The sequence below is a fragment of the Chrysemys picta genome, chromosome 3 (genome assembly GCF_011386835.1).
Source record: "Chrysemys picta bellii isolate R12L10 chromosome 3, ASM1138683v2, whole genome shotgun sequence".
In the NCBI taxonomy this organism is placed as follows: Eukaryota; Metazoa; Chordata; order Testudines; family Emydidae; genus Chrysemys; species Chrysemys picta.
The window spans coordinates 175,203,649-175,229,747 of NC_088793.1; the positions used below are offsets into that span (position 1 = coordinate 175,203,649).

Sequence of the window (26,099 nt, forward strand, 5' to 3'; positions counted from 1 at the left end):
ATAAAAAAAGAAAATAATGAAGTGATCAACACACAGATCATCAAAATACCGAACTAGGATCATTAAAATAAAAAAGTGTGTGTACCAAAAAGATAATACAGTAAGTTACCTGCAAGCAGAAAAACTACTAGTTCTCTAGAGGCATTTGTTTTAATTTTGTAGAAACCCTCACATAGTAATTTGGGCAACAATGTGACGAATTTGTTGATTTTTGAGGCATTTCATCTAACTCTGCATACTTGCTTTTGAGGAACTACAAAATAACTTTGTTTTTTGGTGTGTGGTATGTATTTTAAATTCCCTTTGTATGTAAGAATGAATGAAATCCTCTGTGCATTATTTTGCACACTTGAGATGCCAATGACCACCTTTCGGACAAGCTTTTATAAAAGGAACATTTGCTTTGGAGAGGAAAGAGACTCTTGTGGTTAAGGTGTTAGTCTGAGACTTAGGGGGTCTAGGTTCGGTTTCCCTATGTGACCTTAGCTAAACAGGATGGTATCGTTGTGTGATCACAATGTACAGAGGTAAATAACTGCCCAAAGGTGCAAAGCAATGGAGAGTTGTATCCTGAGAGTTATAATCCCACCATAAGAATGACCATACTGGGTCCATGTAGCACAGTATCCCTGACCATCTTGGCTAATAGCCATTGATAGACCACTTATCCAATTCTTTTTTGAATCCGCTTATACTTTTGGTCTTCATAACATCCCCTGGCAATGAGTTCCACAGGTTCACTGTGCATTGTGTGAAGAAGTACTTCCTTTTGTTTGTTTTAAACCTGCTCCTTATTAATTTCATTGGGTGACCCCTCGTTCTTGTGTTATGTGAAGGAGTAAATAATACCTTTTCTCCATCCCATTTACGATTTTATAGCCCTCTATCATATCCCCCCTTAGTCGTCTCTTTTCCAAGCTGAATAAACCCAATCTCTTTAATCTTTCCTCATATGGAAGCTGTTCCATACCCTTATTCATTTTTGTTGCCCTTCTGTACCTTTTCCATTTCTAATGTATCTTTTTGAAAGGGGGCGACCAGAACTGCACGCAGTATGCAAGTTGTGGCCGTACCATGGACTTATATAGGGGTGTTATGATATATTCTGTTTTATTATCTATCCTTTTCCTAATGGTTCCTAACTTTATCTTTTTTAACTGCCACTGCACATGGAGCAAATGTTTCCTTAGATTCTTCCATTCTTAGAAAGTTGGAAGCCTGGTGACTCCATTCATACTGTATGGTGCATGGATTTGATAGGTAGTGGGTACCTAATCCTAATTAGGGTATAGAAGGCTATTTAAAGGATATTATTAGTGGCCATAATCCTTCTGATATATTGGACTTCCCCCATTTCGTAAAGACTGAGGGCTCCCAGTATACTCTGTTTTACTTCCTAACAGTTACCCAGGCACATTAGCAGCCCATAACAGTGAGAGAACCAGAAAAGCCAACTTGGAAGGGCTTACAACATAGACAGGACTAAGTAGATAGGGGCTCCAGTGCAACACATCACCATTTTAGTGGCGCCACATCACATTTACTACAGAGGTGGGAAAACAAAGTGTGCATGAACCCACAGCCACACCCTGTTGTATTATCTGAGGTTGCAACTGGGCTTGTCATTCCTGCCTGAAAAAATATAAAAAACAAAGCTACGTGTACAAGTCAGCTGTACTTTATTTTCTACTTTGTTTAAATCTCTAATGTTTACACTAACTATAGCTGTTTCAGAGCATCTAAATCAGTGGAACGCTTGGCAAGCTGTTAGAAGCAAAGCTGTTTCTAAGAAGGGCCACGTTGTTTAAATATTTGGTACTAGTTCTGTTCTTATTCTTGTGGTTTGTGTATCATTAGATATTTATTTTAATATTAATGTTTATTGTAAAGCAATTTAAAAGACATGATAAAACTCTTTAAGCCACTGTTGTGTATGTAAGTGCATAGGGAGATATTTGTGTGGAACCAGTGGTTCTTCTTTTTCGTTTGTTTTTTTGCTTTCATCTTCATAACAACCACAAAGGATTTGTGTATAACACTTGAAGGTTGCGTATTCCTGCTTGCATGTTAACTTGAGCTGGTTGAAAAAATTCTCATTCTGACATTTTTTGACAGAAAAGTGACTCTGTGCAAAAAATTTGAAAATACCCCATTCCCCCCCCTTTTTTTTATCAGCTCTTGGTGTGAACCCACAATAAGGCATTTTAGTGGTGCCTCATTATTTATAGCGAATTGTAGTACCTAAATATAAGGGGATAAATTCATTCCTGATGAATTTGGTGGGGCGACTAGGTATCCAATTTATCCACGTAGGTCAAGGTTTTCAAACAATTTAGTGATTTTTGGGTGCTCAACCTGAGACATCTTTATATTAAAAAAATACTGAATACTCTTATGTATATATCCCAATAAGTTGTTAGAGGATGAGCATCCAGAAACAGAGGCACCCAAACTAGTCACTTCTGAAAAGCGTGGTCCTTGAGTTCAGACAAAAAGTATAACATGAAAGCAGTAGCTCAAACTGGATCAAGTGATGGAAAGTGTTTCTAATACCTAGGAATGAGAATGGCTCATTTCTGAACTTGAAATTTTCACACTTTGTCCTTTTAGCTTAGCTTTGTTTTTAAAACATAAATCAATTTCCTGTGGCTTTGCTTGCTGCCACTGCACAACTGTGTTTTATCTCCACCTTGTAAATTGCAATATTATACGATTTTGTGCTCTGTGTGTGCCTGTGATTCTCCCCTTTCCCAGCATCTTCCAGTCTTTCCCCTGAATCGAAACAAGATACTTCAGTTTCTGGCTGATGCTCATGCTTCAGTTTTGTTCTTGGTTTTATTGCCAATCTTCAGTTTTTTTGCAGGAGCACCTGTCTGTAGTACATTCCCTGCTTTTCCTGTGGTAGGCCATAGTGACAGTGAATGGAAATGGAGGAAACATTATTAAGGCTGTTTCTTCAACTGAGGATCTCCGTCTGTATCCCTTGTTTCTCCATGTTTGCTGCAAGCAGATTAGGACCTCTGTTGTAAATTATCTACAAGTTTTGTAGAGTCATGTCTAAAAGCCTGAAAGCCATGAGTGACGTATCATGGTATCTGCAGGTAGGCAGTTAACATCCTGAGCTTTGGTGCCAGCCCAGTCTGTACTTTGGTTTCATGGCAGGAGAGGTAACTTACCAAAAGTTTAACTTTGTTTTAATCTTCCTTTCAGAGTGGACGGGACAATAATTCTCTCTCCTAGACACAGTGAACCAATGTAGTTGGCCCACACCAGGGTAATCTGACTTTCTGTCAGCCTAGCCTGGCCAAGCCAACATTTCTATGCAAAAATCCCTTTAAAATACATGCAGTTAATAAACAAATTTTGGGATCAATCTCTTTTGTGAACCAAGGCAATTCTCGCTTGCCATGCAGCCTGCAACCAAAACCTGGGAAGGGATATTTCTGATGTCACAAGAAAGGATTAATACGTATGAAGTACACTTTTACTGAAAATCTGAGTGACAGCTTTACCTCGTCTCAACTTCATGACTTCCTATCAGTTATTTATACACTGCCTTTGAAGATTATTTTGCCTCATTTAGGAAGGATTTGAATTTATGCCACATCAGCCATAGAGCTCCCAGCTGTTAATCTATCAGAATTGCAAACCTTCAAAAAAATCTGCAGTTTTTCTGGTTTCCCTCACCTTTGATATAATAATGTTGTGTGAGTACTTCCTCTCTTGAGCACACTTTTGTAAAGTACACCTGGAGGGGAAGGGAGTGCATGACAAAGGGAAAAGAAAAGAGTATTTTACCATAGAAGAGAAGAAAAAAAATGTGCTATATATTAAACAGGAAATGTTGCTTTATCATCTATTACACTTTAAGCCTTCATACTAAATCCACAGCAGATATAGTACAGGAGAGAGAGATATGAAGAATTAAAATATTGTTCATTGACACTGATTTTATGTAGATGTTATGTATATATGCTTGTGAAAGCTGCCAGTCAGCCCTGAAGACTGAATCCATAGATCCTGTACAGTGTGGGCAACTTCCCATGTTGCCCTGGCAATGTATTTCATCTATGTCTAGTCAGAGGAAATAACTACTCTCAACTCTGAATTGGAGTAGTTAGGTCTCCCTGTCCAGCTAGTTCCTGGTCTGCTGAGGACTGCCAATAAATATGACAATTGTGGCTTTGGTTTATGAGATGTGAACAAGTGCCCACAAAACTGGATTGAAATCATCAGATCATTTCACAGTTGCCACCAGATGTTAACTTTCAGTCATCTTTTAACTCAGGCAAGATTCAAACCAGCAGTCTGTATTTTAAAAGCTCAGTATTTTATCATCAGCTCCGCAGGCAATCTAGCCCCATCCTGGTTGCCAGCTGAGAAGTAAATACTTTGAAAAAAAATGTCATAAGCCAAGAAAAGAAACATTTAAAAAGATTGCATGGGGCTGGAGAATGTTACAGCGACACAGCAGCTAATTATTTCCTTCCAGTTTGGGAAATGGCACAGCACTAGTGGCAGGGCAGTGGGGAACAGATTTTGAAAAAGCTTTGTGATGAAATTGCAGGTCAATTTTTGCCACATGATGTAAACTCCTTATTCTGAAATCATATAACCATCTGCTTGGGAAACTGATTGCACATTGACGATTTTCTTTTCCTTCTCTAAATATATTAAACAGATGTGTTTCAAATGAGTGGCTTCATGCAAACTTCTGTCTTGCATGTGGTTTCGTCTGTTTCTCCCCCAAGAGACGTGTGTGTGCCCGTGCGTTCAATGGGTGTGTGTGTGTGTATAGGCTTGTATAATTTTTGTATGCAGCTTTAACTATGCTTTAACTATGCCCCTACAGTATGGACACAGTTAAACCACAAGGGAAGAGGAATACGCTTATACCAGTATAGATCATCTTTACACTGGTATAACAACAATCAGTTAAAAAATCCATCCCTAACGGAAATAATTATACTGGTACAAAACTGTGTAGACCAGGTTTTAGCAAAGTTTCCTGAAGCATTAGTCAAAGGTTCTGTTGACTTTTCTAAATAAGTTGTTTTGTTCTCATGAAATATTGTGAAGATTTCTGATTCTACTGCTGTTATCAGTTTCTTCTAGTAATGGTGTAGATTTTTTATAGGTGCTCTTAACAGATTTTTGTGGGTTATATTTGAGTGTGTATGTATGTATTAAAATGTATAGTACCATATTTAAAGCCTGAAGGAAGAACAAAAGGAGTTTCCCCAAGGATGTCATCGCAGTGATGGCTCCTAAATGTCTAAAACCCATCTGAAAATGAGATTCTAGGCTCCTAAACCAGTTAGGTATTGCAATGTTGAGCGCAGCAACACCTGAATACCTTTAAATATCTGGGCCCAGGATCCAAAAAGTATTAAAAATTGTATTATGGATAATAGTAATTTGTTTAAATAAACAAGAGCTGGGGAGGGATAAAAACCCATAAGCTCTGTGGCATAAGCTATGGAGGGTTGTTTTATGAGGAAACTTTACCTGCGGGATGCTTATCCAATAACTGCCATTGCAAAGTTTTCTTCTGAATGTGCTGGCACTGGCAACTGCCAAAGGGCAGGATACTGGAGCAGATGGACCACTGCTGTGATCCAGTGTGACAACTTCCTGCCTGATTTCCTGTCCACAAAAACAACAAGGAGTCCTTGTGGCACCTTAGAGACTAACAGATTTATTTCCACAATTTACTTCCTTCCATTAACCATTCAACAACCCCCACCCCACCACCCACTGTGACTCTCTCCTTTCCTAGCCAGTCAGTGTCTCCCACCAGTCTGATTGCTCTCCTCCATCAGCTAGAACTCCCATCTAGTTCGCTTCAACCAGGCAGTAGCCCCCAAGCAAATGTATCCCCCTCCCCAGATGTATTATTTTAGAGGTTACTAACACTCATTAGGAATGTGCTGTGGACTCATGCCAGTTACGCCTTCCTGCCACACCACATAAGCTTTTTGTCACTTCGATATCCACAGAGAGTTTGCTCCCATGTTCAGCTCTTGCTTCAATTATACTGTAGAAGATCATCCTCTTCTTCCAGTAGAAGACATGTATTTACCATATATTGTTTTACCCATTTAGATGCTGTACATACACATAGTAAAAGACAATCCCTACCCCAAAGACCCTCTAATCTAAATAGACAAGGCAGACAAAGGTCGAATATTATCCCCATTTTACAGATGGAGAGCTAAGGGATGAGGAGTATGGTGACTTGTCCTAGGTCACACTGGAAGTCTGTGACAGAGCTGGAAATTGCACTCTGATCTCCTGAGTCCCAGTCCAATGGTGCACAAGACCATCCCTCTCAGTATAGTGGAGAAATTCTTTTTTATTTTATTTATTTATTGTATCCTGCAATGAGTTCAAAAACAATTTCCCATAGCAGCCTGGGGGACTTTTGCCACAGTAAGTCATGGTAGATCACATCATTAGCTTGTGCAGCTGTACCGAAGACACATGATATCCAATTTAGTATATTCTGTCTGGATGTCAATATATGTGTTAATATATAGGTGTGTGTGTGTGGTTGGGTTTTTTTTTTAAATTGATTTCTGAATGCTGTGATCATTCAAACTGGGTCTTGTTTTCACTGGCTTCCTCTTTTCTGTGTTATGTCCGGTACTGAGTTTGAGTGAATAAATTATAGAGCTTACCATGGCTAAAATTTCTCAACTTCTTTATATTGCTGTGGTCAGATACCAGGCACAAAACTGTGAAATGTCTTCATAATTGAGGATCAATTTCAAAACTCTAACATTTATGCTGACAGGCAGCTCTATGATCTGTGTGGCAGTGCACTGCTAAATGGGAGTTCTGACTCCATGTCAGTATTTCCCAGAGCTACTAAGAGCTGTAAGCACTGTGGAAGATGTATATTTAGTTTCCGTGGGAGGGGGACTCCCCTGCATCTTGCCAGTGTAAGGAGATTCATTGGCTGGTTCGAGAAGAAGTCATATTAGATGGAAGGACACAGATCTATAGGGTGAGAATAGAAGAATAGAGGACAAATAGGAGAGATTCTGGAGGCATTTCCTCAAAATACCAAATACGTTTATGTTCAATAGCTTGTTTTAAAAGTCAAAAATATGTCTCTCATATAATTAAGTAGGTGGCTTGTGAAATCAGTTCTTCTGCAGATAATGTAATTTAGCAATCAGACTTTTTCCCCACTCGGTTTCCATGTTTGATGCTCAAAGGGCACACTGCAAAGCCCATCTAGTTAGGCAGGTTTGGTGGGGATTCAGGACTGTGTGCGAAGTTTGTGGGAATGGAGGTGGAGAGACTTAGTTTTAGTCTGGCTCCTGTGGTGCAAAGAAAAGTTTGTTTGATGCTACTGCTGTTTGTGTCTTTATTGGATTGCAGAGTTTTTACTTAGGGCCTGGCTACACTTGCAGATGTAGAGCGCTTTGAGTTAAACCAGCCTTCATAGAGAGCAGTAGGGAAAGTGCTGCAATCTGTCCACACTGACAGCTGCAAGCGCACTGGCGTGGCCACATTAGCAGCTCTTGCAATGGCCACAGAGAGCAGTGCATTGTGGTAGCTATCCCAGCATGCAAGTGGCTGCCACATGCTTTTCAAATGCAGGGGAGGGTGGAGTGTGACAGGGAGTGTGTTGTGTGTATGTTGGGGGAGAGAGAGTGGGTTTTTGGGGGGCTGAGATCATGTCAGCATGCTGTCTTGTAAGCTCAGACAGCAACAGATCCCGCACCCCGCCGCCTCTCTCTCTCACACACAGCATTCCACAGTAATGGTTGCTTTGTCTCGGAGCAGATAAGCATGCCGGCTGTCAAATGGAGCTTTCAATGGGCATTTCGGCATGCTTGCACTGATTCCAAAACAATGACAATCAGGCTGATCAGAGCGCAGTAATGCAACACCTTGTTCACACTGATGCCCCGGGGTTTTAGCCAGTGCGCACCAAGTGTTAATCTTCTCGCCGAGGTGGAGTACCAGGAGCTCTAGTCCTGGAGTCAGAGCGCTCTACGTGCCATGCCAGTGTGGACGGGTAGCGAGCTAGGGCGCCCGGGGCTGCTTTAATGTGCTCTAACTCGCAAGTGTAGCCAAGCCCTTATTTATCAGCAATGTCTAGAGCCTGGTAGAGGGGTCCTTTTATGTTTTATACATTGAAATTAAAATTAAAACAGGAAGTAAAATCTGATTGGTTTGCTTGTTCCTGAGATGTTTTAAATTTTTGTATCAAATAAACACACAGATGGAGGTCTCACACAGAGAGGTTTTTAAGGCCCGGCTGGGATGATTTAGTTGGTGTTAGTCCTGCCTTGAGTAGGGGGTTGGACTAGATGACCTCCTGAGGTCTCTTCCAATCCTAATCTTCTATGATTCTATGATTCTAATAGCTATTAAAAAAATCACATATTAACACTTAAATTATTGGAAATGAAAATTTTAAATGGCTAATTTACTTTTCATAGTTTATATGAAGTGCAGATTCCCTTTCTGGATCTAATGCATTATAACACTATTGCAGTATCTTGGTCACAGACAGTACACGGGAATGTTTAAATCTGCACAGAAAGACTGGTTTTGTTCATTACTTTGCATATCCCTGCTCTTTTTTTCTGGCTGTGGCAGAGACTTTTTTTAGGACCTGAACTACTTGTCAGGATCTCTTTAACCTGTGCAAATTAAAATCCTCAGCTTCGTGGTACCATACATTGAACTCCACATCAAACTTCTTCCATCAAGGGATTCTGGAGTCATCTTAAACCACGGGTGGAACATTCTGAACTTTGGAGGGTGTGTTTTATACTGGAGGGGGATTTTGTAGTTTTGTTATTTATACCATGCATTACTTTTGCTTCCCTTTTCTCTTACTGCTTTTCTAGTAACTCTTCTTCCATATGCAGCTATCTGTCCATTTAGGCCACCAGTGCCTAATTTTGTGGGATCAACCTGAATGTTTTTTGGGATGTTGTCAGGTCAACTAGCTGTTGGCTAGTTAATTGGCTGGTTTTTAGCATTTTGGAAGATAGAAAAATGCAGTAGAAGTGCTTTGGGGATCATATTACGTTACTGCAGGGTAACATATAGCCACAATCTCATCAGCTGCAAAATGTCATTGCATCGTACGATGACGACAATGTAAATATTACAACACTGCCACAGCTGACTTTTTGTCACACTATTACAAAGTTAAAGGTGGGAACCATATTAACCATCTCCCTACTGTGATATTTCTGACTGGGATTTTTTCTTGTGCCTGATGGTGGCTGTAACAGAATTTAAGGTAGCATTTTCAAAAGCATCTTTGAATGGGAGTTGTGCTTTAAGTCACTTAAGGTTTGTCTACACTGCTGCTGGGAGCGAGTATCCCTGCTTGGGTAGACAGATTTGCTCTATCTCAGCAGCTCTGGTGGAGACTTGTGCTGGCCACCGAGCTCAGACCCAGGGCGTCGGGTGGGCCTGAGAACCCAAGCTGCTGCCCAAGCCGCCATGTCTACGTTGCTATTTTTTAGTAGGCTAGATAAGGGAAGCTAGCCATCGTCCGTCTAACTGAGCCAGGAAGCTCACTCCTAGACATACCCGTAGACGCTTTTGACGAACTTCACCCTTAATTTATTTTTTGCTGTTTGATAGAGTATTAAACAGAAACTCCTGTTTTTAACTTTTTAAGTAGAAAACAGAAGGTAAAATCTGTCAAAATCTTGTTTCTAAACAACATAAACCCAAGGACAGATGGAAGTTTCCATTTTCAGTCATTCTCTTTTAATCATGACAAATGTATTTCTTATATTCATGCTGTTTCCTGTGACTGTTCAGTACTGACCTCAGTTTTGAATGTGATTGTACGATCCAGAGTTTTGTTGGTGTATTCAGTTAGCACATATATGATAAAACACCGTCTCAATCACCCAGGGAGAAGTGAAAGGGACTGGTTACAAGACTCTCTTAATGAAACTGACAATTGGCACAAAATCCGCTTGCAACTAGGGGTATTCTCTCCCCAACGCAAGGTAACTTATTTTAATTTTGGTAAACTTTGGAGAACAGGCTGCTAAGCACTTCTGCTGCTTCCCATTACACTCCTTGTCACTACTATGGGTAGTGAGAGCCATTGGGGAAGAGATCTTGTTGCTTTTAAGATAGCAGATATTGTAATTAACTAAACAATGCACAGGCATCATATAAAGAGATTACATGAAAATAATAAATGTATGCACAAAATTGCAAAAAAACTAATCTAGAGTTATATCAGTTTTTCCAGATAACCGTCCCATGCAGGTTTTTTCTGAAAGGAGATAGTGGCATTACTTGTGATGTAAGACGAAACCATTCTACTTTTTATATGTTCAGTAAGCATTATTAGTATATTTTGGCTTTCAAAAATCCTACATTACAAATATGACCATCTGCAGTGTCAAATCATGTGCTTAGAAGTTTATCCCATAAGCTATCCAAGTATTGGATAATCCTTCAATGTCACAAAAAAATCCATGTATATCAGTACAAAGATGTTTCTGCTGCTGCTTCATTGCTTAGGTCCATTTAGTTTTTACTGCTTCAAATGGACCACAAATCCCAGTCAGCTATGAGCTTGAAAGCTTTCTTATGCACCCTATAGTGTTCAATAACTTGTCTCGGACACATCAGAGTAGAACTGATCCAAACAGTGCACTGTTACCTAGTTGAGTTATGGGAAATGTTGTTATACAGTCAGTACCCCATGAAGACCTAAATGTTATGTCATCACCTATTCTTAGATTTCTCGGTCAAGAGCCAAGTTAGATTTTAAATAAAAATAATGCACTTAATCTTAGATGACATGCTTGTATTCTACATAAGTGACTTCAGGATGATTGCCATAGTCCATGCTTCTAGGGCCAAATTCGAACCTGTTGTAAGCAGGTGTAGGTCCACTGATGTAAAGCAGTTGCAACTCCATTCACATCATGTCTGAACTTGCCCTTTAAGGTCAGATTTAGCTCTCTGACTGGTATCACTGTCAATTTGGGTGGGGTAACTCTGTTGAAGTCAGAGAGGTCACTCTCTAATCAGTGGAATTATTCAGGAATTACCAAGAGTGAAATTCGCTGCTCAGAGCTTTTTCATATATAGATGAAGTGTCAGTGCATGCCAAAACATTACATCCAATCTTCTTGGAGAAGTGAAAAACTTTCTTAAAGAAACCCCAAATTAGGAGCATTATGCCTGGGGTTTTGTATTTTTTTTTCGTGGCTGGAACCATACAGAACTAAGTAGCTCTGCATAGCTTCAATCTGAAATCAGGAAAAACATGGGGCTACTAGCCAAGTTTTGGGCTTACCTGGAACTCAGAACAAAATTCAGGGGATGCAAACTCTCAAACTAAAACTAGTGGGACATAAATTTGCACAAATCCCTGTGAGCTCAGATTGAGTTTCACTCTGCTTTAAAGCAGCCTAAAAACTGCCATGATTTGGAAATGCCGGAGGAGAGGAGAGGAGAGGAGGAAGAAAGTGTTTGATCCTTGATTCTCCTGCATTACTCCTTGAATAAAGAGAAAAATTAGCTCTGAAGTATGTAGCCAATATAGTCGTGAAAACATTACTTAGATGTCAGTGGCTGATGTTACAGGAAGACAGGATGTGCCTGTTCTGAATAAGTGAAGCTTAAAGGAAAAGTAGGAAGGATGGTCTATTCCAGAGATCGGCAACCTTTGGCACACGGCCCGTCAGGGAAATCTGATGATGGGCCAGGGCGGTTTGTTTACCTGCAGTGTCCGCAGGTTTGGCCGCTCGCAGCTCCCATTGGCCTGGAATGGCGAACAGCCAATGGGAGCTGCGATCGGCCAAACCTGCAGACGCTACAGGTAAACAAACCGTCCCAGCCCATCAGCAGATTTTCCTGATGGGCTGTGTGCCAAAGGTTGCCGATCCCTGGTCTAGTCAGTATATATGGCACTAGTCTAAGCCTCAGGAATCCTGGGTTTGGTTCCTGGCCAAGCCTCAGATGTCTTGTGTAACCTTGAGCAAGTCACTTCATCTAACTTGTGTCTCCGTTTCCCATCTGTAAAATGAGGGTGAAACTCCTGTACCTCACAGCTCTGTTGAAGATAAAATCCATGAATGATTGTGAGGCACTTGATAGTATGGTGATGAGTGTTATATAAGTACCGAAGTAGAAATGACGATATGCTGAAATTTGGGCATTGTTTCGACAGGTGTACGTGGAAAGCAGGTCTCTTTTTGTGAACAGCTGCTTTATTTTCCCTGAAACAAACCAAGTCATATGTTTTATTCATGCCTGGAATTTTTCAAGATCGTTGCTGTAATGCAGCTATTGTTTCACTTTATTTCCACGTCAGGAATAAGGGGGCTATTCATAGGACGTATTTAGAAAACAGATATGATTCATCTTACTCTGCATCTACTACTGGACACTTTAATTGATGCCATGAAATTGGCTTATGCAGGAAGCAAAGACAAATATGTTTTGGTAGTGTTCAAACTCTTCTCTAATGTATTTTTATATTAACAATTGTGACAAAGTTCCTCCTCTATCTTGGTGGGTCCTGCGCTTATTGGCAGATTTTCTTGCCTCAGAGATTCACCATGTGGGTTGGGGAACAGCCCAGAGACCTTCCCCTCTGGAAGAACCCACAGTCCAGGTCAATTGGGAGGTTTGGGGGGAACCCGGGCCCGCCCTCTACTCCGGGTTCCAGCCCAGGGCCCTGTGGACTGCAGCGGTGTACAGTGCCTCCTGTAACAGCTGCACGACAGCTACAACTCCCTGGGCTACTTCCCCATGGCCTCCTCCAAACAGCTTCCTTATTCTCACCACAGGACCTTCCTCCTGGTGTCAGATAATGCTTGTGCTCCTCAGTCCTCCAGCAGCACACCCTCTCACTCTCAGCTCCTTGCGCCTCTTGCTCCCAGCTCCTCACACTCGCACCACAAACTGAAGTAAGCTCCTTTTAAAACCCAGGTGCCCTGATTAGCCTGCCTTAATTGATTCTAGCAGCTTCTTCTTAATTGGCTCCAGGTGTCCTAATTAGCCTGCCTGCCTTAACTGGTTCTAGCAGGTTCCTGATTACTCTAGTGCAGCCCCTGCTCTGGTCACTCAGGGAACAGAAAACTACTCATCCAGTGACCAGTATATTTGCCCTCTACCAGACTCCTGTACCCCACTGGTCTGGGTCTGTCGCACAATGTTTTTGTTACGTGTTGAGATCATAGTCTGTGCTGCATCGGACACAATATAGATTTAGTCCTTGGTTATAACAAGTTCAGCTTGGATCTACTCATCTCTGTCACTCAGGCAAGCTGTGTTCACACCTTGGTTTGCTCTCTGCTACCCTGCTTTTTCTTTTCATAAATAACTTCTCCGAGCATCTCCCTACACAGAAAAATGGTCCAAGTCATAGTCAAAGATGCAAACATTTTTTAGCCATATGGAAGGGTCAGGTTCAGACCTGCCATGAGCAGGAATAACCCCCATTGCATTCAAGTTGTGCCCACTGTTACCCGAATTGAATTTAATCCATCAGCAACTGCTTCTGGAACCACAGGTGACATTGGTGGCCTCCTGCCAGTGTCTTTATAGGCATTTGAAAAAGTTGCTTTCAGATTTGCACTTTGCTTAAAACAACGCAAGTAACTGGTTTCTACCCTGCGTAATTGCAATGCGCACGCTTTTAGACAGCATTTTAAGATCACTTGATAGCTTTTTGCATTGCTTTTTAGGTGATGTTAGGATATGGGAATATTTTTTCACTAATTGTCCACCAGGTTCTATTTAAAGTGAGGATTTTGGTGTTGAAAGCCCTGTATAGGTTTGATCCTAGCTCTCTGAGAGACCACCTCTGTCTAATTTATTTGAGGTCTTCACACTCTCATCAATATAGTCTCTAAGCAATGAAGTATAAACATTTATGCCAGCATAAAGTGGAATTGCTAATAGACACTGCTTCTTCCATTTCTGGGATTATCCATGAAGGGCCAAGATTCTCTAGGTATGTCTGTGCTGCAGCTGGGAGCCATGATTCCCAGTACGGGTAGACAGATTTACACTAGCTCTCCTTGAGCTAGCATGCTGAAAATAGCAGTGTGGAGGTTGTGGGTTCTGGCAGCAGCTCAGGCTAGCCACCAGAGCTCACACTCGGGGGTTGGGCAGGTTTGGATTTGGGTGGCTCGCTTGAGCCACTGCTAGTGCTGCTGCATCTGCACTGCTATTTTTAGTATGCTAGCGCGAAGTGTGCCAGCACAAGTCTGCCTACCTGCTCTGGGAATCACATCTCCCAGCTGCATTGCAGACATATCCTAATTGACTTCAGTGAGCTTTGGGTCTGTGGCAGCTGGAGCCTTTGAACTAAGTCATTTGATTTAAATGTCTTCGAGCTGCTGGCATGAGGTGTGCCTAGTGGAAGGTACTCAATTCTAGAGTAAGTTTTCCCTCCCTTCCCGCCTCCCCCTCAGTGACCCAGTAGAGGCAGAGAGAGAAATCCTGAGACCATTGAAGTCACTGGCAAAACTCCCATTGACTTCAATGGGTCCATGATTTCACCCTGAGCTTCTTGGCCTTTAGAAGTCAGATGAAGATCCATCGGTCTTCACAAGCATTTATGAGAGGGCAGAGGCTGTTTATATGGAGCGGAACTGGTTTTTGCCTGTGATAAAAGTACACATTTGATGTGTGAGTGTATCCTGAGTGAAGTGGAAAGGTGCGTTTTTATAAACTTGTAAATAAGGCTGTATCATCAGTACTGGAGCGTTCCATTTAACTGGTGAAATCCTTTGTTAGAAAATAATTTTCATAAATTCTCTTGGAGTAAGGAACTGAGAGGAGAAGAGAGAGTTTGGAATTGCTGATGGAAGCTGCCTACTTGGTGGTAGAAATGAGTTCAGAGCTCAAGGCTCTGTCTTGGACTGCCGGGTGGGGGTGGGCAGGTGAGGGAGAGGGTGAGACAGAGAGAGAGAGGCATACACACACTGGACAGAAAGAACACTTATTTATATCTGCTGTGACACCTTCAGCCACTCAGGAGAAGCATTGACTGACTTTGGCGGGGGCAGTATCCTGGGGTTGGGCAGGTGGGAGGGAGAGTATTGATTTTTCAAATTCAAAGGCCTTTATTGAAAGCCCAAGTAAATATTATGTGAGGCTGGTATGAATGGAGCCCTAGAAGTATTTTTCTTCCAAGCAGCCATCTGTGGAGTACTATAGAAATTGTTCAAAAGCAAACATCAGCTGAGACTTCAAAGCCTGTCCTTGCACCTGTGCTTCTGATCTCCTAATATCTTGTATTTAAAAATTGCAAAAGGAGATAAATAGTATTTCAGTAGTAGCATTTTTATTTCTATTTCAGAAATTATTACAAATGTCCTCACTAAATATTTAACACTTTACTGATATTCATGGAAAACCTCTCAACGAGGCCATCCTCATCCTGGACAACCACCTCCTTGATCTTCCTAATATCCATCTCCCCCTCTCCTTCCCTCCCAATCCATTCAATGTGCAGCTGCTAAGATTACTTTCCTCGCCCATTGTTTGACCAGATCACTCCTCAGCCGTCTTTGAATCCCTTGCCTGGCTCCTTTGGTGGAAGAGCTGCAGAAACATTTGTGTGAAAAGCTACTGGATGGATTAGGCGGGCGTTATTGGCAGAGTGAAGGACACAGGGGTGACCCAATAAGAGACAAGAACAGAGGTTCCCATGTTTTGAAGGGCCTTATAGGTGAGGATAAAAAGTTGGAAACAGAAGGAGCCTGTTAAGGCTGCTCTAACTTACACCATCTGGCATGGTCCCCGAGGGACTGTCCTCTGGCTGGGGATATCAGAGCACAGTGTGCTCTGGCCACTCGTCTGGCCCATCTGTTTTCCCTGATATTCCCTCCTCACCCTTCAATGTATCCCCTTGAGCTGGGGAGATACATGCAGTCACTGCTCCCTCTGCACTGCCAGAGATTCCTTTGTTTTTCAGTTTACAACAAAAATGTTACCAGCTACTCATCCCACTTCTTAGCCTGAATGAGAAATGTTCTCCCAAAATGTGAAGAAAATCATGTTTTAACCATTGTTGTCTTTCCCCTCAACGCCCTCTACAATATCATAGAACTTTGCGAATCTGCACACCACTTACTCCTCAACCAAACTGTCTTTTTCTCCCCACATCTGAGCAAAGATGCAACCCCAGTGTGATATAGTGACATTTCCTGTAACTAAGAGAGTGAGATATTACCATAAATAATTCAACCTAAACTGTAGTTGTCAAAATTAATGAGCAAAGTACATTTTGTGATCCTAGCTTTGTTATTGTGTGTATTCCCTTCCTTGCTAATTTGCAGAGATCAGGAAACCAATGTCTCCTAGTCATTAGTGTGAATCATCAAGATTCTAATGTAATGCATTATTAGTGACTTGAGATGCATTTTTTAGTGTTTTTAGTAGCCAAAATGTATGACTTTAGGAAAACAAAGTTCCAAGCACTTACGGGTCTTAAGCACTCTCCCTTTTCCCACTTCAGCAGACGTAGATTGGGAACTGATGCCTGAGGTCTGGGGCAGTGGATAGTTGTCACCTCAGGAAGACATTGAACCTCTGCTGGATTAGGTAGTAAGAAGTGTCAGCCCCTTACACAATGACACTTACTCCCCTCCTCCTGCTCTCCATTCCTGGCCAGTACATGGTGGGAAAGGTGCCATCTTCACCTACTCCCCACTCCGCTCTTCCCACTTGCTTGTGGGGAGTTGTACTGTGCATGCATCTCTGTGATCCCAGCAGGTCCTAAATTGCCATGCAGGTAGGTGTTGGTGCAATCTTGCACAGTCAGGTAGGAAGTGTTGCTTCCAAACACACTGCAACATTCCACTGAGATTTCAATGGAAGAGACACGAAAGCTTATGCCCAAATAAATTTGTTAGTCTCTAAGGTGCCACCAAGGACTCCTCGTTCTTTTTGCTGATACAGACTAACACGGCTACCACTCTGAAACCTGTAGTTATGCTGTGTGTTCATATACTTAAATTAGACATTTTTCTCTTTCCTTAACTTTTCCTGAAACTTTTAAAGAGATTTAAATCACAAAAGCCATCAGTGTAATGTTCTGGGAGTCCGATAATCACACATAATTAGTGAAATTCAGAGTCGATGATGAAATGTACAGTGCAATATATTATCTATCTAGTCATTTATACTGCATTCATCATAGTGGTATCTATCTAAACCCACGCCTTCCAATATCTAGAGCCAATCGGATTTTCTTTTAAGAACTTTATCTTGAAAGGTGCTGAGCACCCTCAATTCCTATTGAAATCCATCATCATGGGAGCAAAGGGTAATCAGAATCTCACAGGACAGGGCCATAAGATGTCATATATTATGTATTAATTATATGATTACTTAAGAATTCCCAGTTATCACTTTGAGGGTTGACAGGTTCTTGTCCCAAGATCAGACCCAGTATTAAAATGACTGTGTAGTTGGGAATCCCGATGTGCACAGTTGCAACACTCGCACTGTAGGAATCCTTCTATATTTATAATAATGTATTAATACATTTAGCAAAGTCACAAGCACTCTAACTCTGTAAGGTAGATTGAGATAATACAGAATGTACAACTGAACATCCATATACTCTCACAGTCCCTTGCAGAACAACCTGGAATGTTAGCCATTGCCTTCCTCATCACCATTACCTCCCTCATCATCACCAGTGGCCATCATCCTGGCACCTCCCACGGGCTACATCTCTCTCTCCTCTCGCACGCACTGGGATACAGCTTTTTTAATATGTTACGCTGACACCACCGTGTCTAATGCATATTCAGTAGAGATCTCTCCCGTCTTCCTTATTTGTATTTCCTCACCCTCCTTATGTTAGGGTCCCCTTCTCCTTTATTAATTATCTCAACTTCTTATCATACACATCAATTCATTGCCATGGCACTCTTGTAGTCAGATATCTGCAGATATGTTCCTGTGGTTGGCTGTTATCGTTACGGACAAAATTCCCCCTCACACTCCATTTCCAGTTCCCCAAAACTTAGGGGTGACTAAGTTAGGTCATTTATCCAAAGTTCTTGGGCTCAAGCCTTATGCTAATGGCTGAAGCTAATGTCTTACAGGGTACAGGCCTGTAGGTTCCTTGCATTACTGCTGACTATAATAAAGGCAGACTATAATGAAGGCAAGGCAATGAATATAATAAAGGCAAGCTAGCCTGATGGAATACAGTACCTATTTATTGGAGCATTTCAATTTCTTAACAATAAACTTCCAGACAAATGTTAACGGTAATGAAGTTGTGTGCGTTGATTCCCCGTATTCTGCAATCAGAATTCATCTGTGTCTGTTCAGAAACTGAATTGGTTATAAGTGTACTTTTCTCATTGCATACCTGGCCTTAGTGTAAGTTACAGCCAAGAGTTATTTGATACCACTTCCTTTTAAAATGATTTTTCAGTCCTTGGGAGAAGTAGTTAAAATGCATGAGGGAGAGTTGACAAAGCTTATTACTGTACTAAGGTAGCTTATTGGATTTGTAAAACGAAGCAGGACTGATCCTGCAGGGTGTGGAGGCCCCTTGACTTCAGTGGGAGTTGAGATTGCTTAGCACCTCATAAAGGTGCTTAGCTCTTTGCAGGGTCAGGTTTAGTGATAGCATGATACTTGCTCTGTGAACAGTGACATGCCTTAGGCAGGGATTGCCAAACTTTTCAGGGTCATGCCCCCCCTTACCCCTGTCTGCGCGCTCCCCAAGCCAGGGCCAGGAGCACAGGGCCAGGAGTGAGGACCACAGCTGGCGGCAGGGTTGGAGCAGAGCAGGCCTGGGTGGCAGTCCCTCCCTGCCACATGTGGGGGCTGGCCTGAACCACACCATGCCCCCCTGAACGTTATGCGCCCCACAGTTTGGACATCTCCCTTCGGGTTTAAGAGTCAATGGAAACCTTTTATTAATGGTGCACACAGGAGCTCATTAAGGGAGCACCAGTCTAAGTGTTTCATTCTCTTCTCAATTACAGATTGACTTGGAGCCAGAAGGAAGAGTATATGTCATCATAGATCTTTCAGGATCATCAGGTGAAGGTAAGACCTTTCAATATTTTATCTTGTTCCTCCCATGAATGGTGCTTTTTAAATAGATCTATCATGCAAATGTTGTTGGGAAAACAGTGTATTGCAGTATTGTTTAACTAATCTGCACAAGCTCATGTTAAAAAGAAAATGTTATCTTAATGAAGTATATGTTGTTGTACCTCTAAGGAATAGCAGTCCATGTTAGCCCTGGAATTATAGACAGACAACAACAACAAAAAAAGATAGTAACCAAGATACAGTAGCTTAGAGCTGTTTAATATACCTGGAATTTATTTCCAACTACTTATTTGTCTGGTTTTGGGAAAAAATGTGCTATAAACCTGACACTAACTGTTACATTTGTAGAAATAGATGTTATACACATCAAGTGTTTCATCATACTAAATTATTAGTATTTTCCCCACTAAAGTATTCCCTTTCCAAGCAAAGTGCATAAGCAAAATATTTTCATAATAGAAGAGTAATGGTTTGTATTTGGTAATACAGCACTTGCATATTGGCTTGGGGAAAACCCTAGAAATCAGGAAGATGGGTATTCCATGGCAATTAAAGGTACTCCTCGGCAACTGTTTTTGCTAGGGATACTGCCAGCGGCTTCAGTGGGGGCAGGATCGGGTCATATATGGTATGAAACTAATTTACAACAGTCCAAACAATTAAGAGTCCCAGAGCTCTTCTGTGCATCTTCTCAAACATGCTCTTTATCAAGATTTTAGCTGCTGAAGTGTTTTTGGTGGCATGGGATCTTTTCTGGTGAGTCATTTTAAGCTGTGTTCTTTTGAATAGTTACATGTAATGCTGCCTATCTAAACAGTGTCTATTGGGTCAGATTACTCAATGCAAGTTCATGTAGGCCCTGGCAGGAGGAGAAATGGGAAACAGGAGTAAGCTACAGTTGTTTTGCCTGGATCACTTAAGGGATCAACAGAAGAATGTTTTGCATATGTCATTTTGGTGTTCAAAAAGGAATAATTGCTGTCCACGGGTAATTGCTAGAAGTTGCAAAAGCACATAGTGTGCTTTTGCCCTATTTTAAAAAAACCTTATTGCTTACAGCTGTTCTTGCACCCCTGTGGCCACATAGGGCATTCTTCACACCCTTCATTCTTACATATAAACTGCATACATGATGCTTTAATAACAAACGCATGCCCCCTAAGCAATTCTTACTCATGCCTAGAAAAGTTGTAAGACAATCTGCTTTGTTGTTTACTCTCATAGACTGATCAGCCAGTGTCTGCAATATATGGAACAAATTTAATGTTAGTACAAATAGCCATATTTTTTTCTTCTTTTTAATTGCTGTGTCAAGTTTAGAGCTCATAGAAGTAAGGATCTAACAGTCCATCATGGTGTATGCAGATGTTCTTCAAAGCTTCCATTTGCAGTTCATCGAGATCTTAATTCTGACTAGTGACAACCTCGCTATTTCAATCCTTTATCACACACTGCCAGCGGTGCCGAATTGCCATTGGATTTTGGTTTTCTTTTTTATGTGAATGGATGTCCCTAGGCTCTTTAAACCCTTAGGAAAAAAGAAAATCCTTTTGGAGAGGTGCATAGAATATAGTAGAGATGAAGCTAATAGAATTCTATAGCAAAAAGAACTTTACAGAGTTAAACGATCCTACACAATTACATAAGTATATACATTTCTCGTATCGACTTTAAAATAGGGCTGTCAAGAGATTAAAAAATTAATGGCGATTAATCATGCTGTTAAGTAATAATAGAATACCATTTATTTAAATATTTTTGGATGTTGTCTACCTTTTCAAATATATTGATTTCAATTACAACACAGAATACAAAGTGTACAGTGCTCACTTTATATTTTTGATTACAAATATTTGTACTGTAAAAAACAAAAGAAATAGTATTTTTCAATTCACCTAATACAAGTACTATAGTGCAATCTCTTTATCATGAAAGTTGAACTTAGAAATGTAGAATTATGTACAAAAAACCCCTGCATTCAAAAATAAAATAATGTAAAACTAGAGCTACAAGTCCAATCAGTCCTACTTCCTGTTCAGCCAATCACTCAGACAAACAAGTTATAGAAAGCTTGTGGATTTCTCTGTAGGCAAGTTATACACTGTCCTACAGTACTGGTCTAAAACACATCTCACAGTAGTGATCAGGCAATGTTATGGGCTATTACAGTAGAATACTGTCTTATATTTTGAAAGGAATGAGACTAGCAAACTTGATCTCATTTGTAACCAGAAACCTTGGTTTTCAACTCCAGTCCCTGGAGATGAAAGGCTTGTGCATTATAACCTATTATACCACCAAGACTCCTTTTCCTAAACATCATCTTTAGTTCCATCCTGGACCCACAGAAATCTAATTGTCCTGCAAAGTGAATTCCAATAATTAACTTGTTTTCCCCCATATGCTTCTTGCTCTGGTATGGCACAGTACCGGTAACAGTCAATCTTGAGGTCCTGGCAATTTCCATAACACCGCTCTGCCCCACCCACAACAAAATCAAGGAATTTATGGGCTTCAATCACTCCTTCCCCCTTTGTGGATAGAGGAGTTTAAAACATGGCAGATCCCTAGCCCAGGCCATGAGAAGGAGTTTTGGCCTCTTCTCCACTATTGTCACTGGATGTTGTCGAGGTCCATCTATAGATAACAGAATCTTCCTATCAGGAGTCGGGGACCAGGCTGTCATTGGGAGAAGTGCTGGGGCAAGGGACTGTGTGCGCTGGCATTGCTCCTTGGATTCCTCGCCTATTCCAGAGCTGGGAATCTACAAAAAAGTTAATACAGCCATAGGTTTTATTGACTCTTTTGTATGCCCCCTTTCTGCATTGAGGAACCTCTTTTAGAGCAGGGGAGTTCTGCCAGTACCGCTCCACCAGAGAAGTGGTGAAGAAGGCATTTGGACTCGCCTCCAGTTAATCTCTGAGTTTTACTGCAGGTTTTGAGGTAGTCAGTGTTTTTTTCCTTAAAGTCCCATCTCCTGGAATCATGTTGTTGTCTGAGAATCTCTGCTTTCATTTAAAAAAAAATGTCTAGACCTCATAGTTGCAGAAAAAAGCTTGAAATTATGAGCCCTAAAGCCTCAGAAACCAGGAGGCAAATACAAAGATTCCCAAATTTATAGATAATTTGTTTACAATCTTATGATTTTTTAGATAATCATGTTGTCTAGGGCCTGCTTATAAGTTCTGAACATTTGAGGTTGACAATGCTGCTCCTGAGACTTGCAGCTTTTGGCATCTGAACCATATATCCAGAGGTGAAAGTAAGCCGGTACGGGCCGGTACGGAGGACCGATAAGAAAAGATGCAGTAGCGTACCGGCAAGAAAATGGAGCATTCTCTCCCTCTCTGACTCCTCCTCCTGGCTCCAGCAATATTGAGGGTCCGGAGGCCTGGGTCCACGAATGTTTGGCGCCAGGTTTCCTCCCTGACCCCACCTGCAGCCCCCCCCCCCCCCGCACCTCTCCTGAGTGTGGGCTGGCCCCCCTTTGCTGCCCCCGTGCACCTGCCTGTGTCCTGGAGCACAGTGTCCCTGTCTCTTCCCTGAAGCTCCATGCTGCCTGCCTGCATTAACTGCCACCGCAGGGTCCTAGTGCCCCCCTCCACTACTGCCAGGGCAGGCTGCCCTTCCCCCTCAGACCCTTTCATTTTCCGGTGGGACCCTCCACCAGTACAGCCGCCCCCCCGCCCGCAGTCACCGCTCTTGCCCTACGCTAGGCAAGGGGCAGCCCCATCCCCCACCCCCAGTGAGGAGGCTACAGTGAGGGGCAGCAGCAGGGGAGGCGGCGCACATGTGATGGCAGCCCCCCCAGCATGGCACCCACCACAGGGGAGGTGAGGGGGATTCCTGGACCTGAGAGGGGCCCTAGGAGCACGTGCAGTGACAGTGGGGAGGTGAGAAGGGGGTCCCTACCCCAGAGCTCACTGCTGCCGGCAGGGAGAGGGCTGGGGGGAGTCCTCCTTTCTGCCTCCTGTCCCAGGGCAGCCTGCCTGCACCCCAAACTCATCCCCAGCCCTGCCCCACCCCAGAGCCCACACCACCAGCCAGAGCTCTCATCCCCCCACACCCCAACACTCTGTCCTAGCCCTGAGCTTCTCCAACACCCTAAACCCTCATCTCCAGCCCCAGCCAGAGCCCTCATCCCCATGCACCCTAACCCTCTGCCTCAGCCCTGAGTCTCCTTCCACACCCCAAACCCCTCATCCCCAGCCACACCCCAAATGCATCCCCAGCCTCACCCCTGCACTCCCTCCCTACGCACCCCCTCTTATCCCCAAACTCCCTCCGAGAACCTGCACACCTCCCTCTGCACTCCCTCCCATCCCCAAACTCCCTCCCAGAGCCTGCACCCCTCCTGCACCCCAGTCCCCTGCCCCAGCCCAGGGCGTGCACCCCAGACCTCCTCCCCCACCCAAACTCCCTTCCAGAGCCTTGGGTAGGTGGGGGGTGGAGTTTGGGGGGGGCAGAGTTTGGGCAGGAGCAGGTTCTGGGCACCACCAAAATTTCTACAAACCTGCCACCCCTGCCGGCAAGAGCTGGTGCGCCATACCGGGGTGGACCGCCTTCCCGAGGCAGCAATTTAAAGGGCTGGAGCCCAGGGCCCTTTAAATTGCTGCCAGAGCCCTGGGGTAGCAGCGGTGGGGCTCGGGTGGCAATTTAAAGGGCCCAGGGCTCCTGCCGCCGCTACTGCCCCAGGCCCTTTAAATGACCACTGGAGCCCCACTGCTGCTACCCCAGGGCTCCGGAGGCGATTTAAAGGGCCCTGGAGGGTAGTGGCATCCAGAGCCCCGGGCCCTGCTGCTGGAGCCCCGGGGCTCCGTCGGCAATTTAAAGGGCCCAGGGCTCTGCTGCGGTAGCAGCAGCTAGAGCCCTGGGCTCTTTAAATCGCCCCCTTTAAATCGCCCCCGAACTCCAGGGCTCTGCAGCTTGGAGCCTCTGCAGCTGGGAGCTCGGGGTGATTTAAAGGGCTTGAGGCTCCCAGCTCCTGCTACCACAGCCCTAGCCCCGGGCTCTTTAAATCCTGATTTAAAGGGCCTGGGGATTTAAAGGCCCCGCCTCTTCCAATGGAGGCCATGCCCCTCCTCAGGGCTCCGGAGTACCGGCAAGTCCTTTAAGTTACTTTCACCCCTGCATATATCCATTCTGCACTGGAGCGGGCGGGGGGAAGGGGAGAGGCAGAGAACAAGATCTACCCTTGATGAAATGAACCGTTGCAAACTGTGCAGTGGGAGCAATCTGGACAGAAGAGTTTAGGATAAAATCCTGAGTGGACACTACATTGTGGCACAAAGGTCCATATTTTCAAAGGCTTGTGTCTGTCTAGCAGCAAAATTGGTACATGTCTCCGTTGTGCTTTCAAAACCAGTCCTCCACTTACATCTGCAAAATGCATAGCTGGGCACCTAAATGCCACTTGCATATGCAAGTGGTTGCGTTTGTATCATACTGTATTTAGTGCATACACAAATTTGGAGGGTGAAAATTTTTTTTAGATGTCATTTTGGCTCATGGCATGGAACATCAAGTCCTTTTCCACATAGTTACTAAATACATATGGGCTATTTACAACACAGGTATCAGTGTGTGAAGATATTACATTTTACAGTGTTGGGCTCTGATACTGCAAAGATTTATGCATGAGCTTAAACACATCATGAGTAGTCCCATTAAAGACAACAGGACAGGACCACTCACAGTATGCATGCGCTTAAGTCTTTGCAAGATTGGGTTCCAAGTCTATTCGGCCCTTCTAGGGTTCAGTATATAAAACATACAAAAGAAATAGAGAGGCTGAATCTCTTTTATCAACTGGCCTGCAAACGACAACGCCCTCTTTGGAGATTACGGCGGTGCCAGAAATGGTTCCCTAACATAGACTTTTCCATATAAACTTTAATAGCGCATAGGAGTCAAATCAAACTTTTAAAAACACTTGCATGCAGTGACGGGGCAGCCCCGCCCTGCACTGGCCCCAGCGATGTCAGACCAGTAGCTCTGACAGAGGAAATCCCGCCCCGTTCGTACTGGGCATGCTCCAGACGCTCACTGAGTATAAAAGGAGGGAACTCAGCTCAGTTGGGGCTGGCAGCCGCAGGGGAAGGACCTAACTGGGAAGCTCCTGCAGAGGACCAGCCGACGCGCTTGAAGCTGCCAGGAACAGAGGCTTTTATAGGCCGGCATGAACCCCTATGGCGGGAGGAACCAGAGGAGGCGATGGATCCGGAGACTCATGGAGAACCCTGGGATCCGTGGGAGACCCCAACTCCCCAGCCAGTAGGAAGCGACCCGGGGGAGGTGACAGACTTGTACCTTGACCCCAGTAAGTCTCAGCGTGTTTCGGTAGGACCCCCTCGCTGAGCCAGTAGTAAGGTCCTACGGCCCTGCAGCCAGGGGCGCTTATATGGACTTTGGCCATTAGGCCGTGCTGCCCTGCAACAAGGGTTGATCCTATGGACTCTGGCCACTAGGCCGTGCTGCCCTGTAAGGAGGGGCGTAAACCCTCGCAGATGCCAATTGTAGTTCAGATTGTCTTAGCTTGGAGCTCTGAACAACAAGGGCCTGTTTCAGTGCAGGTGTAAGCAGAGTTGCACCTTGCTTGCACCCACTCTGAATTTGATGCAGGGGCTGTACTGGCAGTGCTGACACACTGGAGTTAGAAAAGCATTAGTAGGACTGGTTATGATGAGCGAACCTTACAACCTTCAAAGAACCTGCTTTGAAGTTGCTTGTATTTGATATTAAAAGTGCTTTCTAGGGATTTTCCTCTGCCCCTATGTCTTTTCTTCTACTTCTCTCTTACCTCATTTGTTCTAGGGATCTTAGAGAAGATACATGCACAAGATTAAGGGCCTCAGTTCTAATTGCAAATTCATTATGTTTTTGAGTGGTAAGGCATATTCTCAGGTTACAGCTTAAAAGAACAGCTTTGTCTTGAAAGCATTGCCAAGTAGAACAAGAGATCCTTGGCAGCAGTTCTGACCTAATACACTAACCCCTACATTTGCAAAGAATTACACAGGGTTTTAGGAAAACATTTG

The 26,099-nt window shown here is 43.2% G+C and overlaps 1 protein-coding gene across 5 annotated transcripts in view; it reads left to right on the forward strand.

Annotated features, from left to right (window-relative positions):
• The window catches only part of PRKCE (protein kinase C epsilon), a 498,954-nt gene that overhangs the window by 143,909 nt on the left and 328,946 nt on the right, over window positions 1-26,099 (forward strand). For all 5 annotated transcript variants that reach the window (XM_005296118.5, XM_042855165.2, XM_005296119.5 and 2 more), the window contains exon 2: window positions 18,990-19,053. In XM_005296118.5, the coding sequence (XP_005296175.1) occupies window positions 18,990-19,053 (64 nt within the window). The remainder of the gene's footprint in view (window positions 1-18,989; window positions 19,054-26,099) is intronic.